General features: G+C 57.2%; 6 protein-coding genes across 6 annotated transcripts; 4 read left to right on the top strand and 2 right to left on the bottom strand.

Annotated features, from left to right (window-relative positions):
• Window positions 1–309: 309 nt before the first annotated feature.
• On the top strand, window positions 310–2,549 carry SDH1_2 (succinate dehydrogenase flavoprotein subunit; the record flags this gene model as incomplete). Its single annotated transcript, XM_064805009.1, has 5 exons — window positions 310–545; window positions 600–690; window positions 749–1,099; window positions 1,173–1,373; window positions 1,428–2,549. 5 exons carry the CDS (start codon window positions 310–312, stop codon window positions 2,547–2,549), a joined length of 2,001 nt encoding a protein of 666 aa, XP_064656851.1.
• A 130-nt stretch (window positions 2,550–2,679) lies between these two features.
• Window positions 2,680–5,082, bottom strand: LTR77_007773 (uncharacterized protein; the record flags this gene model as incomplete). The annotated part of the gene is made up of 1 exon (XM_064805010.1): window positions 2,680–5,082. One exon carries the CDS (start codon window positions 5,080–5,082, stop codon window positions 2,680–2,682), a length of 2,403 nt encoding a protein of 800 aa, XP_064656852.1.
• Window positions 5,083–5,510: 428 nt separating this feature from the next.
• Window positions 5,511–6,541, top strand: LTR77_007774 (uncharacterized protein; the record flags this gene model as incomplete). The annotated part of the gene is made up of 4 exons (XM_064805011.1): window positions 5,511–5,559; window positions 5,611–5,670; window positions 5,766–6,188; window positions 6,255–6,541. The coding sequence occupies 4 exons, from the start codon at window positions 5,511–5,513 to the stop codon at window positions 6,539–6,541; spliced, it is 819 nt and encodes a 272-aa protein (XP_064656853.1).
• A 991-nt stretch (window positions 6,542–7,532) lies between these two features.
• Window positions 7,533–9,509, top strand: LTR77_007775 (uncharacterized protein; the record flags this gene model as incomplete). Its single annotated transcript, XM_064805012.1, has 5 exons — window positions 7,533–7,658; window positions 7,711–7,867; window positions 7,936–7,951; window positions 8,005–8,606; window positions 8,686–9,509. 5 exons carry the CDS (start codon window positions 7,533–7,535, stop codon window positions 9,507–9,509), a joined length of 1,725 nt encoding a protein of 574 aa, XP_064656854.1.
• A 253-nt stretch (window positions 9,510–9,762) lies between these two features.
• LTR77_007776 (uncharacterized protein) lies at window positions 9,763–13,275 on the bottom strand (the record flags this gene model as incomplete). Its single annotated transcript, XM_064805013.1, has 1 exon — window positions 9,763–13,275. One exon carries the CDS (start codon window positions 13,273–13,275, stop codon window positions 9,763–9,765), a length of 3,513 nt encoding a protein of 1,170 aa, XP_064656855.1.
• A 762-nt stretch (window positions 13,276–14,037) lies between these two features.
• LTR77_007777 (uncharacterized protein) lies at window positions 14,038–14,511 on the top strand (the record flags this gene model as incomplete). The annotated part of the gene is made up of 1 exon (XM_064805014.1): window positions 14,038–14,511. The coding sequence occupies one exon, from the start codon at window positions 14,038–14,040 to the stop codon at window positions 14,509–14,511; it is 474 nt and encodes a 157-aa protein (XP_064656856.1).
• Between the last annotated feature and the right edge of the window lie 217 nt (window positions 14,512–14,728).

The raw sequence follows: 14,728 nt of genomic DNA on the forward strand, positions 1-14,728 counted from the left end.
CAGGAACGTGGATGTGGGGAAAGTTCCACCCAGAAAGTTCACCAGATCTCTCCAACGACATGAGTCGAGACCGGGTATAATCTGGTTGGAAGCATGGCGTGGGGAGTGCCAATGGTGGTGGTGTAGGTGTGCGCTTCCAATACTTCGTCTTTCTTCCTTCGCAGTACCACCCTTTGTCGATTTCTGCGGTGGGTTGAACATTATGGATTTCTCGAAGCGATAACGGTATCTTAACCGCCCGTTCAACGCAACCGTCGAGCATTACGAGCAAGAGCACTACTGTGCGGCCTTCCCTGGATTCGAAGTGCCATGGCACGGCCGCTGGGCAGGGCATGGATCGACCTCGCGTTGTCTGCCCGGTCACCGGCAAGTCTTCCTCGATTCCCCGCTACCGCTCCGACAGCTACGATATGGCGACGAAGAAGAGACGTTGGTCCGGTGGACAAGCAACAACGGAGGACATACCTTGGCCAGACGCAGAGGAGAAGAGCAACGGCGTCGGCGGGGACGAGTTTTGGACATCCGGTTGTGGACCATCATTACGAGTACGTGCTGTGTGTATGCTGTGGGTGGTGGATGAGATACTGAAAGCTTGACAGTGCGATCGTCGTTGGAGCAGGTGGAGCAGGTCTCCGCGCAGCAGTCGGCCTCGCAGAGTCCGGCTTGGAAACAGCGTGCATAACGAAACTCGTACATCTCCCCTCAAAGCCCACCACATCACCTTCGACACTGACGATGTACCGCCCAGTTCCCCACCCGCTCCCACACAGTCGCAGCCCAAGGCGGCATCAACGCCGCCCTCGGCAACATGACCAAAGACGACTGGCGCTGGCACATGTACGACACGGTCAAGGGATCCGACTGGCTCGGCGACCAGGACGCCATCCACTACATGACGCGCGAAGCGCCGAAAACAGTTTACGAATTGGAAAACTATGGGATGCCATTCTCCCGCACAGAGGATGGGCGGATTTATCAGCGGGCGCTGGGAGGTCAGAGTCTGGAGTATGGGAAGGGCGGGCAGGCGTATCGGTGTTGTGCGGCGGCTGATCGGACTGGGCATGCGATGTTGCATACGCTTTATGGGCAGAGTGTTAAGGTGGGCTAAATCTTTGGACAACCTATCGTGGGAAGTGGTAAGGTCGAGACCGCTGACATTTGGATTGATCCAGCACAACTGCAACTTCTTCATCGAGTACTTCTGCCTCGACCTCATGATGGTCGACGGCAAATGCGTCGGCGTCACCTGCATGTCCATGGAAGACGGCACGCTCCACCGCGTCTTTGCGCGAAATACTGTGCTCGCAACAGGCGGGTACGGGAGGGCTTACTTCTCGTGCACTTCCGCTCATACATCTACCGGTGATGGCAATGTACGTGCCCCTCCTCTCCCTCCCCGTCTCATCTACTCACTAATGATGATCCAGGCCATGATCGCCCGCGCCGGCCTCCCAAACCAAGACTTCGAATTCGTCCAATTCCACCCGTCCGGCATCTACGGCGCCGGAGTCTTGATCACCGAAGGCGCGCGCGGCGAGGGCGGGTACCTACTCAACTCCGAAGGCGAGCGCTTCATGGAGCGCTACGCCCCGACGGCTAAGGACCTCGCCTCTCGAGACGTCGTGGCTAGGAGTATGAACCTCGAGATCCGCGAAGGTCGGGGCGTTGGCGCGGATCGGGATCATATTTTCTTGCAGCTGAGCCATCTGCCGCCGGAGCTGATTCATGAGCGATTACCCGGGATTGCGGAGACAGCGTCCGTGTTTGCCGGGATCGATATCACGAAGGAGCCCATCCCCGTGCTCCCAACGGTGCATTACTGTATGGGCGGCGTACCGACCAACTACCGCGGCCAAGTGCTCACCATCAACGAGAAGTCTGGCGAAGAAGCTACAGTCGACGGCCTCTACGCCGCAGGCGAAGTCGCGAGCGTAAGCGTGCACGGCAGTAACCGCTTGGGCGCGAATAGTCTCCTGGACATCGTCGTCTTCGGTCGGGCGTGCGCGATGCATATTTCCGAAAACAACGAACGGGGGATGCCTCACACCACCGCCCCAGAGGACATCGGGCTCGAGAGTTTGAGAGAAATGGACGCGATCCGGCGCTCAGACGGCCAAACACTCGGCGCGCAAGTCCGGGCAGACATGCAGAAGACGATGCAATCCGACATCGCCGTCTTCCGCACCGCCTCCGCGCTCGAAGAGGGTAACGCCAAACTCGCTTCCATCCAGGACACTTTCAAGAACGACCTAGCGGTCAAAGACAAAAGCATGATCTGGAACTCCGACCTGATCGAAACGCTCGAAGTCCGGAACCTGCTCACCTGCGCGGCGCAGACTGCCGCGAGCGCGGTGGCGAGGAAGGAGAGTAGGGGCAGTCATGCGAGAGAGGATTTTCCCGAACGGGATGATGAGGCGTGGATGAAGCATACGCTGTCCTGGCAGAGGAGGGAGGGGGAGGCGGTGAGGTTGGGGTATAGGGGTGTCGTGGGGGAGACGTTGGATGAGGGGGAGTGTGCGGCTGTGCCGCCGGTGAAGAGAAGTTATTAGATGGGGCGTGGTGGGAGGGGTATGGGCATGAATATATAGATCTCTAGTCCAACGAGCATTGTCGACATCGCGAGGCCGACAGGGTATCAAGCGCTTTCTACCAAAATCACTCCTCCCCCCAGCTCCCGCACTAACAGCCGCCACCCTCCGCACCAACCTCATCCCCAAACTCAAACCCACCCTCCCGACACGGACTCAACACCGGACTCGTCGCAATCTTCGGCCGACTCTTGAAAACGCTCTCATACTCCGCCTGCGGGCTCATCAGCGTCTCCATGGGCGTGACATCCCGCTTCCCCCTATTCTTCCCCTCACGATCGCCAATAGTAGATCTCCGGACTTTCTTGGGGGTTTCGAATTGGTTGATGGGGTAGATTGAGGTGCGGGAGCGGTGGTGGGAGGGTTTTCCCGATTGTGAGGGGTGCGTTGGGGGAGGGGCGAGAGAGAGGGAGTGAAGGGTTCGGTTGAGGAGGGAGGTGCGGCGGTCGAGGGAGTCTTGGTTGAGGGTTTCCGAGGTAGTGGTGTCGAGGGCGGGGGAGGAGGTATCGGAGGGTTCGGGTAGTGTTGAGGATGGTTCTGAAGGGGAGTCGTCGATCTTTTCGATGTTCATCGGAGCCATGGATTTGCGCGTCCGCTCCGCGAGCGACATCCGTCCATTCGACTGCTGGAGTGGTTGAGCAGGTACCCTCGACTCATCGTTTGAGCTCGAAGTACTGCCTACACTTTCGCTGCTGCTAGTTCGAAAGGCCACATTCCGCACAGCCATATCCGCTTTCAAGTCCAGACCAGAATCTCTCGGGGAAGCAGGGCTCTCAACACCACCATCCACATTGTCAATCTCATGCTGTGAGCCGTCCTTGTCGCCAGCTCCGGCAGACTGCTCATCCTCGTCCTCTTCTTCATCTTCCGCAGGTGGCGCTAACATGGAATTCGCTGACAGCGGACTCAGACTACTCCTCCTGTTCGACTCCTTCAACGGCGAAAACAGCTCCGCCTTCAACGGTATAGGCTGTCGCTGCCCGTCCACCTTCGGCTTATCGTACGATCGTGACCGAGAAGACACACGCCTGCCCATCGGTGAGCGAAGCGGTACGGTAGTTCCAGAAGGCGATCGTGCGTGTGAACTCTGTATTCCTGCGGAGGTGTCGATGGCGACGCTGAGTTTGCGCATAGGCGCTACGGGCTGGGTTTGTGCGCGTTTGGGAGGGTGGAAGGACTGTTGTTGCTGGATGGGAGACGCGGAGGGGCGGATGCGGTGGGAGGTGGTGTTCTTGCGCAGTTCTTCACGCATGGCTGTGAGGATGTCGTCGTAGCGCTGGACGCTGTCGTGTCGAGGTCGTGGTTTCTGCTGCGTTTGTGGGCCGTCATCGTCGTCTGAGCTGTCGTTGAGATTGATGTCGCGATGTTTATTGAAAGTGATGCCAGTCTTCTGCACCTGCGATGCTGGCCTGCTAGATCTAGCTGACTGCGGTTTGGAAGCTGCAAGCCGATCGTGGAAGTGCTGCCATCTCCTCAATCGCGCAGTCTGCTCCGTTGCCTTGCCGTTGAGACTCTGCAGCAATCCAACCTCAGCGCCTCCAGAATCGCGTTGCAAAATCCTTCCATCGCTGTTCCAAAGATGGTCGAAAGACTTGACAAGAAGTCCGTCGCCTTTTGGACAAGTATCGCCTTCAATCAGCGCATCTCTCAAATCGGCACTGCCAATCCAATGTCTCTGCACCGTATCTTCCACAGCCTTCAGCCTTTCTGGCTTGACCGCCTTTGAACTCCGTATCAAATCTTCCGACCTGACCTTCCTCTGCGCTAGTTCATCCTCCTTGCTAGCCAACAAATTATACAACCTCCCGTAGACCAACTTCTTCTCTTTCTTCGTCTCCAACACCCTCCCCAACGCCGCCTTATGCGCAACAGCAAGCGGCAGCATACTCTCCCTCTGCCCCTTACTCACACCCTGCGCCGTCCCGAGCTTCTCCGCCACCGCGTGACCGCCGATCCTTCGACTTCTCGAGCTCTTCCTCTTCTCCCCCGTTCGTCTCCGTAGAACCACCGCCGAAAACCCAAGACAGACCTCCCAGAACTTGTCCCCTGAACACTCATCCAACATCGTCTTGCGCAAAACAGTGTCTTTCGCCAATACACCGCTCTTCTTCAGCTCGCTGAGACATCGAAACAACGCCGCGCGGAGATTGACGCTCTGCAGCGGTTCCAGGGGCGGGAAGAACGGCTGTAATTTGTCCGCTGTCGTTGCTGGGTCGTACAGTCGGAAGAGCTGATACAGCGCATATTCGGTGCACTTTATCCTTGTTCGAGCGTCCTGGTTGGAGAAGGAGGAGACGGTGATGTTGGGCCATTCTGGATTGAGGTCGAGATCCAGGAGGCGCAGGTTGGTGAGGAAGAGCGAGACGGTGCTGTTTCCTGTTGACCGTACGCCATTCTTGGCCGACGAGGGGTGTCGTCTATGCTGGTGGGTGGTGGTGGTGTGGGATGTTGATTGTGTTGTTCCTGAACTCGCTGCCGACAAGGGTCTTTCCATGACGAAGTCAATTCTTGTCCAAGACACATCAACTCTGACCAAGATAAGAGGATGATGTTGATCTCCAAGCCAGTTTGTGTTGCTGGTGTTCAGTCGGCATCTTTCACCAGTTTCGTTGCCAGCCCAAATTGCTGAGCGACAGAGGGATATGCAGGAGATGTCAACACACCGGATGAACTACTTTTGGAGGTGCAAGGGTGGCGCTTTAGCCGTTGGATCGACGACAGGGATTGCGCCGAGGCTCCGGGAGTCTGTCACTCTATCAGTGTTTGTTGAAGATTGCGTTGTTGTTTGCTCTTCGTTTGTCTACAGCATTGAACTGGCGTGCAGACGAGCAGTACAATTTCAGGCTTCGAATACGGACTGTCATCAGCATACGAGCACAACGTCGGAGTACTCTTCAGCATAGCACGAGCATAGACACCACAATGGCGCCCAACGCGGTGGAGGAAGCGGTGCAATCGAACAGGCCTCCTAGTATGCGACCCTCAACACACGCAACAAGAAGCAACATCTAACACTCTCCAGGCAGCTCCAGCGGCGTCTTCACCCCCTCCCAAGCCGACGAGCAATGGACACCCAACACCGGTACGTCAACGTGTCCAGGCTAGAGTGAGCCATCGACCAACCGTCCACCTACCCAAACCTTTCCTAACTGCGATTAGTACTCTCAACTCTCCCAGTCCAGCCCGAACAAAACTCCCCCTCCCCCCTCCCCTTCTTCCACCTCCTCGAGCGCCTCAAAACCACCAAACGCGAAGGCTGGCGCCGCTTCGGCATCGACCACGGCGAATCGATCGCCGACCACATGTACCGCATGTCCATCATCACGCTCCTGTGTCCGGCGTCTCTCTCCTCCACATTGGACATCCCGCGGTGCACGAAGATGGCGCTGATACATGATATGGCTGAGAGCTTGGTGGGGGATATCACGCCGGTGGACGGGGTGACGAAGGGAGAGAAGAGTCGAAGGGAGAGCGAGACGATGGAGTATATATGTCAAGGGTTGCTGGGGGGTGTGGGGGGAGGGGAGGCGGGACGGGGGATGAGGGAGGTGTGGAGGGAGTACGAGGATGGGGAGACGAGGGAGAGCATGTTCGTGCATGGTGCGTATCACCTTCACTCTCCAGGGCATATGGAAGAGATTGGATGTTGCTGATACGTGAGAGCAGACGTCGACAAAATCGAGCTCCTCCTCCAAATGCTCGAGTACGAACGCTCGCACCACGGCCGCATCGAGCTCGGCGAGTTCAGCCACGTCGCGAAGCGCATCGCGATGCCGGAGGTGCAGGCCTGGGCGGCGGAGCTGCTGGCGGAGCGGGAAGGGTTCTGGGCGACGTTAGGCGGGAAGCCGAAGGGCGTCGGGGAGGTTAGTGAGGAGCGGAGACGGCTGCAGGAGGCGTATTATGCTGGGCATGGTCATGGGGAGGTGAATGGTGCGAATGGGACGGCGAGCTGAGGGGGTTGTTGCTGGTGACGGGAAGTACTGGGTTTTGCATTCGAGATGGTTCGTGGGAGGAATACCTTTGTAGAGCATGGGCAGCGGAAGCGATTCGGGGCACGCATAGATTAAAGACTCCAAATACCACCAACGGCCTTATCTATACAGCACAACCACCTTATCATCCCACCGCACCGTTTTAACTGTTTCAAGACCAAAGCTTTGCCGAGCAGCGTTCCAATGCTTGAGCCAAGCCACCATTGCTTCGCACAACCAACGGCATGCAACCACTAACGACAGTAGGAGAGAGTATTTGATCTACTCGCGACGCAACCTTTCAGCCCGGAGGATGATAAAGTCCAACGGTCGAAAGGATCGCTTGGAGAAGAACGTTGAAGGGCCCACGAGGACGTCACGCGACGGGGAACGTGGGCAGGGTTCTTGGTTCGCTTGAATCGATTCGATCCACTGTTACTGCCGCGGTACAGGAAAGGAATCGCCGCTGCCATCTGCTGGAAGTCGGTCTATGGAGGACTGTGTCTTGGAGAGAGTACATGTGATAAAAACATTCCTTAACGTCTAGAGGAGGATCGGGGCCGTTGACGAGGCTTTCGAGGATGCAGAGGTAGGAAGAAATACAGTACACACTTCGTGGGGAGTAGTCAAACCCTTGATCTTCACTGCTGCAGCAGGCATTGGAGCCGCGCTAACAAGAGTGTGAGGGTAACTTCGCCAATCCAGAACCTCCTCTTTTTCGTCTTTTCGCTCTTCGACCTCACTGCCAGATTGTCTTCTCTCTGGCACATCGTCAGGCGACCGCAGTAGACAGAAGTCCGGGTTTCTTCCGCAACCTACATGGAGTTCAAACCGCAATACTTCTGCCTTTTACTTAAGGGCATATGCTAAGGGACCGGAGCGTAACGGACTACACCAACTACTGTACTAGATAGAAAACCATTGGCCTTGAGGAGCATCATCCGAGAGCAAGCACGATCCGACAGCCGCAGCCATGGCAGACACCTACCGCGACGATGCGAGCGAAAGCGATAGCGCCGTCTTAGCACTCCTGGGCAAGAAACAAGTGCTCAAGCGCCGCTTTTCGTTCGTGTCGATGTTTGGGTTTGCGGTCTGCGAGGTACGCTCTACCCTCACCCCTATCTCCAACTCGGCACTGACTGTTGCTGCAGCTCATCACGTGGGAGACTGTGCTTGCCCTGTTCAGCCAGTCGTTCGATAATGGAGGGCCGGCGGGTGCGGTGTATGGGTTTATTATTGCGTGGAGCTCGACGCTGTCGGTGTATACTGTTATTTCGGAGTTGGCGAGTATGGCGCCGATTGCTGGTGGTGAGTCTACAATCCCTTCCTCTGCCGATGCGTGATATGCATTCAATAGATGTGCTGATAGTCTGCAGGTCAATACTACTGGGTGTACGTCTTTGCATAGCTGTAGTCGAGAGATTCTCGCTTACCATTCTCTACAGGTACATGCTCGCACCAGACCGCTACAAGACCGTTTTCAGCTACGTAATCGGCTGGCTCACATCCCTCGCCTGGATCGCCACGGTAGCCACCGAGACGCTGTTCGCCGGCACCATCATCCAAGGCATCATTATCCTGGACCACCCGGACTACGTGGGCACACCATGGCAGGGTACTCTCCTCACTTGGGCCGTCATCCTCGGCTGTATCCTCATCAACGTCGTTCTCCCCAGCCTCCTGCCCAAGTTCGAAGTCTTCATCCTTGTCTTTCATCTCGCCGGTTTCGTGGCGATCATCGCGACTCTCTGGGCCATGACGCCGGAATACTCGCCTCCGGCCGAAGTGTGGGCGACCTCGCGGAACGAAGGCGGATGGCCTACGCAGGGCCTGTCCTACTGCGTCGGCTTCCTAGGCAACGTCGCGACTTTCGTCGGCGCAGACGCGAGCGTGCATTTAGCGGAGGAGGTTTCGAACGCAGCGAAGAACATCCCGAGGGCGATTTTGGGATCTATGTTGATCAACGGCGCTGTGGGCTTCGTCACTATGGTCACGATCCTCTACTGCCTTGGGGATATTGAGAGGGTGGCCAATTCAGCGACTGGATGTCAGTAGCAGAACCCCTTCCCTTCTTCAGCTCCATCATACATGGTCAGAAACACCTGCTGACACAGCCGACGCACTAGACCCCTTCATCCAAATCTTCTACGACAGCACGCGCAGCATCCCGGGCGCCACCGTCATGGCCGCCGTTGTCCTCAGTCTCACCTGGGCCTGCGCTATGGGCATCACCACCACCGCCTCGCGCATGACGTGGTCGTTCGCCCGCGACAACGGCCTCCCCGCTTCCAAATGGCTAGCCAAAGTCGACAAGCGCACCAAAGTCCCCGTCATCGCATGTCTGACTGTTACCGGGATAGCGGCGTTGCTGACGCTGATTTATATCGGGTCGGAGACGGCGTTTAATGATGTGATCAGTTTGACGATCACGGGGTTCTACGGGTCGTACTTCTTGCCTGCTTCGCTGCTGCTGTATCATCGGGTGAAAGGCAACATCCTGCCTCGTGGGACCGAGATCGCCCCCGAAACCTCCACCCCAGACCACAACTCCAACAACGAAACCTCAACCCGCGCACCACCAACCGAAAAGTCCTCCCACGAAAAGGACTCCCCCACCGCCGACACCTCCCCAGACGTGGCAAACGGCCTCCTCCTCCCCACCGCCCCTCTAATCTGGGGCCCCTGGCACCTGCCCTCCCTCCTCGGCACGCTGAACAACGCCTACGCCTGCGTCTACATGCTCTTCGTCATCTTCTGGTCCGTCTGGCCACCTGACGCTGAAGTCACGGCGGCGAGCATGAATTACTCGGTCGTGGTGACGGGGGGCGTGATGATTTTGAGCACGGTGTGGTATTTTGTCCGGGCGCGGAAGGTGTACAGGGGGCCGTTGGTTGATGCGGAGGTTGCGATGCAGGTGGAGAGGAGGGCGAGTGCGGTGAGTGTGGGATAGAGGACGGGTGTTGTGGGGAGGTGGGATGGAGAGGGTGGGGAGGGGAAGTCGAGTGAGATGCGGTTGGTGCGGATGAGCGGTGCTGATCCTGTGTATGAGCTAGGGCTATACGGCTACACGGAATTTCTGCAGAGCAATCATCACGCACATCAAGTCCCTACATGTACATGGCCCAGCCAGTCTTCCATCAACCATACCACATCATCCACCCAGCAGAATCACATCCCAGCCAGTCTCGTTCCACCTACACCCCTCACCGCTTCCCCCTCGTCCTCGTAGTCGTCCCCCTAGTCCGAACAACCTCCTCCTCACTCTCCCCTTCCCCTTCCTCTCCCTCGACCCCCTCATCCTCCCCATCCGCCTCCCCGCTGCGTCGGAAATACGGACTCCTAGTCCCCGTAGCTTTCTTCGCAGCGCGGGTGCTCTTCCTCCTCCCCCCTTTCGCTGGAGTGGAATGCTGCTCGGGTTTCTGGGGCGTCTGGGGTGAGATAACGACTTGGGGGGAGCTCCGACGGCGGCGGGTGCTGGTCTGCGGCTTTGGCGATTCGGGGGATTCGTCGTCGTCGGAGGCTGAGGCGGCGCTGGAGAGGGAGGAGAGAGAGGACTCTCCCTCGTCCTCGTCTTCGCTTGCGATGGGTTTGCGGGCGCGCTTGGGCTTGGGCGCGGGTTTGGTGGCGGGCTTGGAAGCGGGCTGTTTGGCGGGCTGCTTGCGACCTTTTGTTGCTTTGACAGGTTGCTTTTTAGGCGGCTGCTCGTCTCCATCGGATGCGAGATCGGAGTCTTCCATTCCAGTCTTGTGCATCGCCTGCAACGACACTGGCGTGATGAGGGCGTGGTGCTTCCCGGCTGCGTCCGGCTCATCATCGACCATGAAGCCCCCACCACCAGCATCCCCATCGTCTTCAACCAGGAACCCGCCTCCAGCCTCTCCGTCGGCATCGTTCTCTTGCTTCGACGGTCCAGCATCCTCCTCATCATCCGACCTCATGAACCCACCACCCATCTCTTCACCAGCGTCAGCAAAAGCGCCACCTCCATCCCTCCCCTCCCTCCTCGCCTTCAGCACAAACGGATTACTCTCCTCCCCACCCGCACCCGCATCCGCATACTCCACCCTCATCCTCTCCAACACCCGCAACCCCAGCACCATCTTCCGCCACCACTGCAGCGCCAGCGCCGTCCTCTTCCCATCCTCCTTCCTCTTCACCTCCTCCCGCTCAACCCTCCACGCATCCCGCACCAACCCCTCATTAGCCTTCGCGACAACAACGCCAGTCAGAACGGGGACAGCGCGCTGCTTGCCAAATTCAAACCCGGTGCAGGCTTCGGCGTAGTCGATGCCCAATTTACGGCAGAGCTTCGCGGAACCCTTTAACGGGAGGTGGATGGCGCCGGCGGGGACCATAGTGGGGACGTAGACGTCCATGTTGCCGAAGGCGTTTTTCGGGATGACGCCGTTCTCGATTGGGGGCGGAATGATCCAGTCGGTTTGCTCTTGGGAGTATAGGCCCTGTTTCAGCTTCTCCCCGGTCTCGCGTTGGGCGTCTTCCATCTCGCGCTTGCGGACTAAGGTAACAGCACGCATAGGCACGTATTTGAGCGGCTGTTCGCCGACTTTGATCGCGCGGCCTTCTTTATGCCAGGACTCGACGGTTTTGCAGACGAGGACGTCGGAGCGGAGGTAGACGAGGTGGGAGGCGGCTTTGTCGCCCTTGCCAGTGGTGAAGGTCTTGATGGGTTGGGCGCCGGGACTGATCGCTTCTTCGCGGCGGAGGTGTTGTTCGAGGACGTAGTTGGCCGATTGCTTGTAGCCTTGCAGACTCTCTTTCTCAACAACTTTCTCTTCCTTGGAGGGTTTGAAGGGTTTGAGGTCGGTCTGTTCTTCGATGTCGTCTGCTGTCGTGCGCTTTGCTTCGGGGCGGTCGTATAATGAGCTCAGCGTTCGAAACCAGTCGTAGTCTTCGTATCTCCTGACTTTGCCTTTGCGATTGTAAATTGGCACTTTCTCCACTGGCATGCGTACACCTTTCGTCTTCCCAGGCAGCTGGTGGCGCTTCAGATAGCGTACAGTGACATCCTTCGCCGTGCCGTCCGACGAGTAGGCCATGATATAGCACATGACTTGCTTAGAGACTTCTGCCTTCTTGCCTCGTGGCTCAAATGTCTGCAGCAGCTCGTCGTTGGAGGCGATAGTTGAGAGGACAACCGGATCGACAGGGAAATGCTTGTGGGATACAGGATCGCAAACTTCAGCCCAGTAGATTGGGAAGGCCAGGTCGCGGTCATACTTCTTGTGCGGCTTCTTCTTCGGGATGGAAGGAGTGACATCAATCACTGAGAGGTCGTCATCATCTTCTGGCTCAACATTGCCGTCTGCTTCCCCGAACTCGGACGGCGCATCGCTCAGAGGACTGTCGGACTCATCCAGGTCAATCGGATCGCCTTTGTTGCCGCGCGAAGATTTGCGAGTCGGCTTCTCCTTATTCGGCGCAGGTTTCGTCTTTTGGCCAGTACCAGGAGCCTTCACCTTGTGCGCACTGGTAACCTTGACTTCGACGTCAGACTCCGACTCTGACAGCTCAGGTTGTTTGGTCTCCTTTTTCTTCCTCGCTTTCGGCGGGTCAGCTTCCTCAGCTTTACTCCACCCAAAGCCAGCCGGCTGCAGGTTCGCCACCATTCTCACTTCCAAACCCAGTCCCCGTAGCAGCGCAACAAACAGCTGCCCGCCGACATCACGAGATCCCTCACAACTCTTCGCCTGCTTGCGAAACTCTTCTACATTCTCAATCCGCTCGCCATGATCCTCCGCATTGCTCTTGTCCTTCTCCCAGTCCTTGATGTCGTTCCTCAGCCGACGCAAGTCCTTGTAGCCTTGCTTGCGCAAGCCGGGTGCTGTCACCGTGAATCGCTTGCGCCAGTAGCTTGCGAGAACCTTCAAGAGGCGCAGGAGAGCGCTAGTCACCTGAACATTGTCCGGCGCCGTAGACTCTGCTGCCTTGTTCCAGTCGCGACCACTACTTTTGCCCTTCTTCCCACCTTTACCCTTCCCCTTCGCCGGCTTTGGATCCTCTTTCGTAGGCGCCTTACCACCGTCCTTGCCGATCGCGTTCAGATTCTGGCGCCATCGCTTGACCTCGCGCTCCACGCCTTCGGGCAGACTGGCCACCAAAATCTTTTGCGCCTCCTTGTCGTTGACCCACGAGTTGCGGACGGTGTTATGCCACATCAAGGACATGACGTGCAGGCAATGGGTGTGCACTCTGATCTGGCGCTCGCGCTTGGAAGGACCTTTCTTGCCTGTGGCAGCTGACACAAGCGGCTCGATGTAGCTCCCATCCTCATTCATCGAGATCGAGACGTCGCCAATGTCATCGTCACCTTTTGCAGTGGCCGGCGTGGCTTGTGTCGACGATCCAGGCTGAATGGCGTCCTCCCAGTCCATCTCATCCTCATCTTCGTCTTCCTCCTCTCCACCTACATCCTTCCTCCCACCACCCCCAGTCTTCCGTCGCTTGGCCGGCGGGACATCCTCAAACTCATCGCTGTCGGCCTCGCTGAGAGACGAGTCTTGGTCATCATCATCGAGACCAGCGAGGAACTTCTTAGATTCCTCGAGACTGCCCTCCTTCTTGCTCAGCGCATCGGCCGTATCGAACAGTGTCGGCTTGGCTTTCTTCGCCGGCGGCGTTGCCTTGGCCGTCTTCGCTGATGTCGGCGCCTCTGGGGACTCGGAGCGGTGGCGCTTCCGGTAGCCGACGGGAGGCATCGTGTCGTCTGGCCCGAGTGGGAGTGTGGTACATGTTTCTCCAGAAGAATTGATAAGCCGGAGTAAGAGACGCGACTTTCACGTTTGTCTACGTCATGATCGATCTAATCCGATCTAATCCGATCTAGTCAGGTACGATCTCGCTTAGGAAAGCTTGTTTCTCAGCCTCGCTTGCACTTTCTTCTACTCTCTCTCCTCGGATTCGCGAAACCATTTTTCGCTTGTCTATTCATGATATGACCAACAACACCTCCATACGACCTTGTATCCCCGCAGCTGAAAAGGTGACTAAACGTGTCTGGCCACACGTGTGCCAGCGTTACTCATACGAGTCAGTACCACCACTCCGGAGCTGTGACTAAGGCGTTGCCCTAAATCCGCTGCCACGATGGAAGGTTGAGATCACGAGCACTTTGTCCCGTGGTATTTGAATACAGGAGGCACCAACACGAGGCTGAAGAGAGCGAGTACCATACTGAATGGTGCTTTTCAAACCTCCTGCCTCGGCTTTGGTGTCCGACGGGAGTGTCTGATCAATCGAGCCCCCCGAGGATCCCGGTGTCGTGGAAGACAGAGCAACTCAGGCCAACAGACCTTGTTATCAGAATGACGAAGATTCGAGCCAGCTGTATGGGAGCTGGGCAGATCAGGACACTCGCTATATTAACACCTTCGTCCCGACCAAACCCACACAACACCCAGCAATCCGCAATCCGCGAAAGTCATTGAACTCAACCCTCCACCCAACCCAGCCCGTTGAAAATGAAACATTCCAACTCCACCAACCCCTCCAGGCAGCCCACACCACAGCCCTTCCAGACCGCGGCGGACCTCAACAACGAGATCGTCCGTCTGAGCCGCCACACCATCGACCTGCTCAACGCCCGTGCCTACGACGACCCTTTCTTCCAGAACCACGTCTCCCCGTCCGTCTACACCAACTACAACGACCAGCAGGTCGGCTGGAGTCGCGAAGGCTTCATTGCCGCCTACCGCCGCGACGCGGACGTCAACCCGGACTTCTTCTGCGACGTTGAAAGGTCGACGGCTGTTGCTGATGAAGCGCATGGGACTGCGACGACGATATCGAATCATGTGGCGAAGGGCTTCGAAGACGAACGCATGCGAGGGAAGCGGAGGGTGGGGAGCACGTTGTGGCATTGGAGTAAGGTCGACGGGAGGTGGTTGCTGCAGAGCTGTAGCATTATGATGGGGGCGGCTGAGTTTGTGGACTGAGTGCTGTAGTTTTATGGACCTTACACATGTCGAAATATATCAAGCCACAAGGTCGAAAACATCCAGGGATGTGCGTGGTGAGAACACTCGCTCGACAAGTCAAAACCCACCATTGAACGAAGGTATCCAACGTGAGGACTTCTAGAAACGACCCGTTAACGTTCAGCCAGAAACATTGTCATTAGCTTCTGTCAGCAGAGGACTATCAACTGATAAA

This window comes from Saxophila tyrrhenica, assembly GCF_035928015.1.
Source record: "Saxophila tyrrhenica strain CCFEE 5935 chromosome Unknown scaffold_12, whole genome shotgun sequence".
In the NCBI taxonomy this organism is placed as follows: Eukaryota; Fungi; Ascomycota; class Dothideomycetes; order Mycosphaerellales; family Extremaceae; genus Saxophila; species Saxophila tyrrhenica.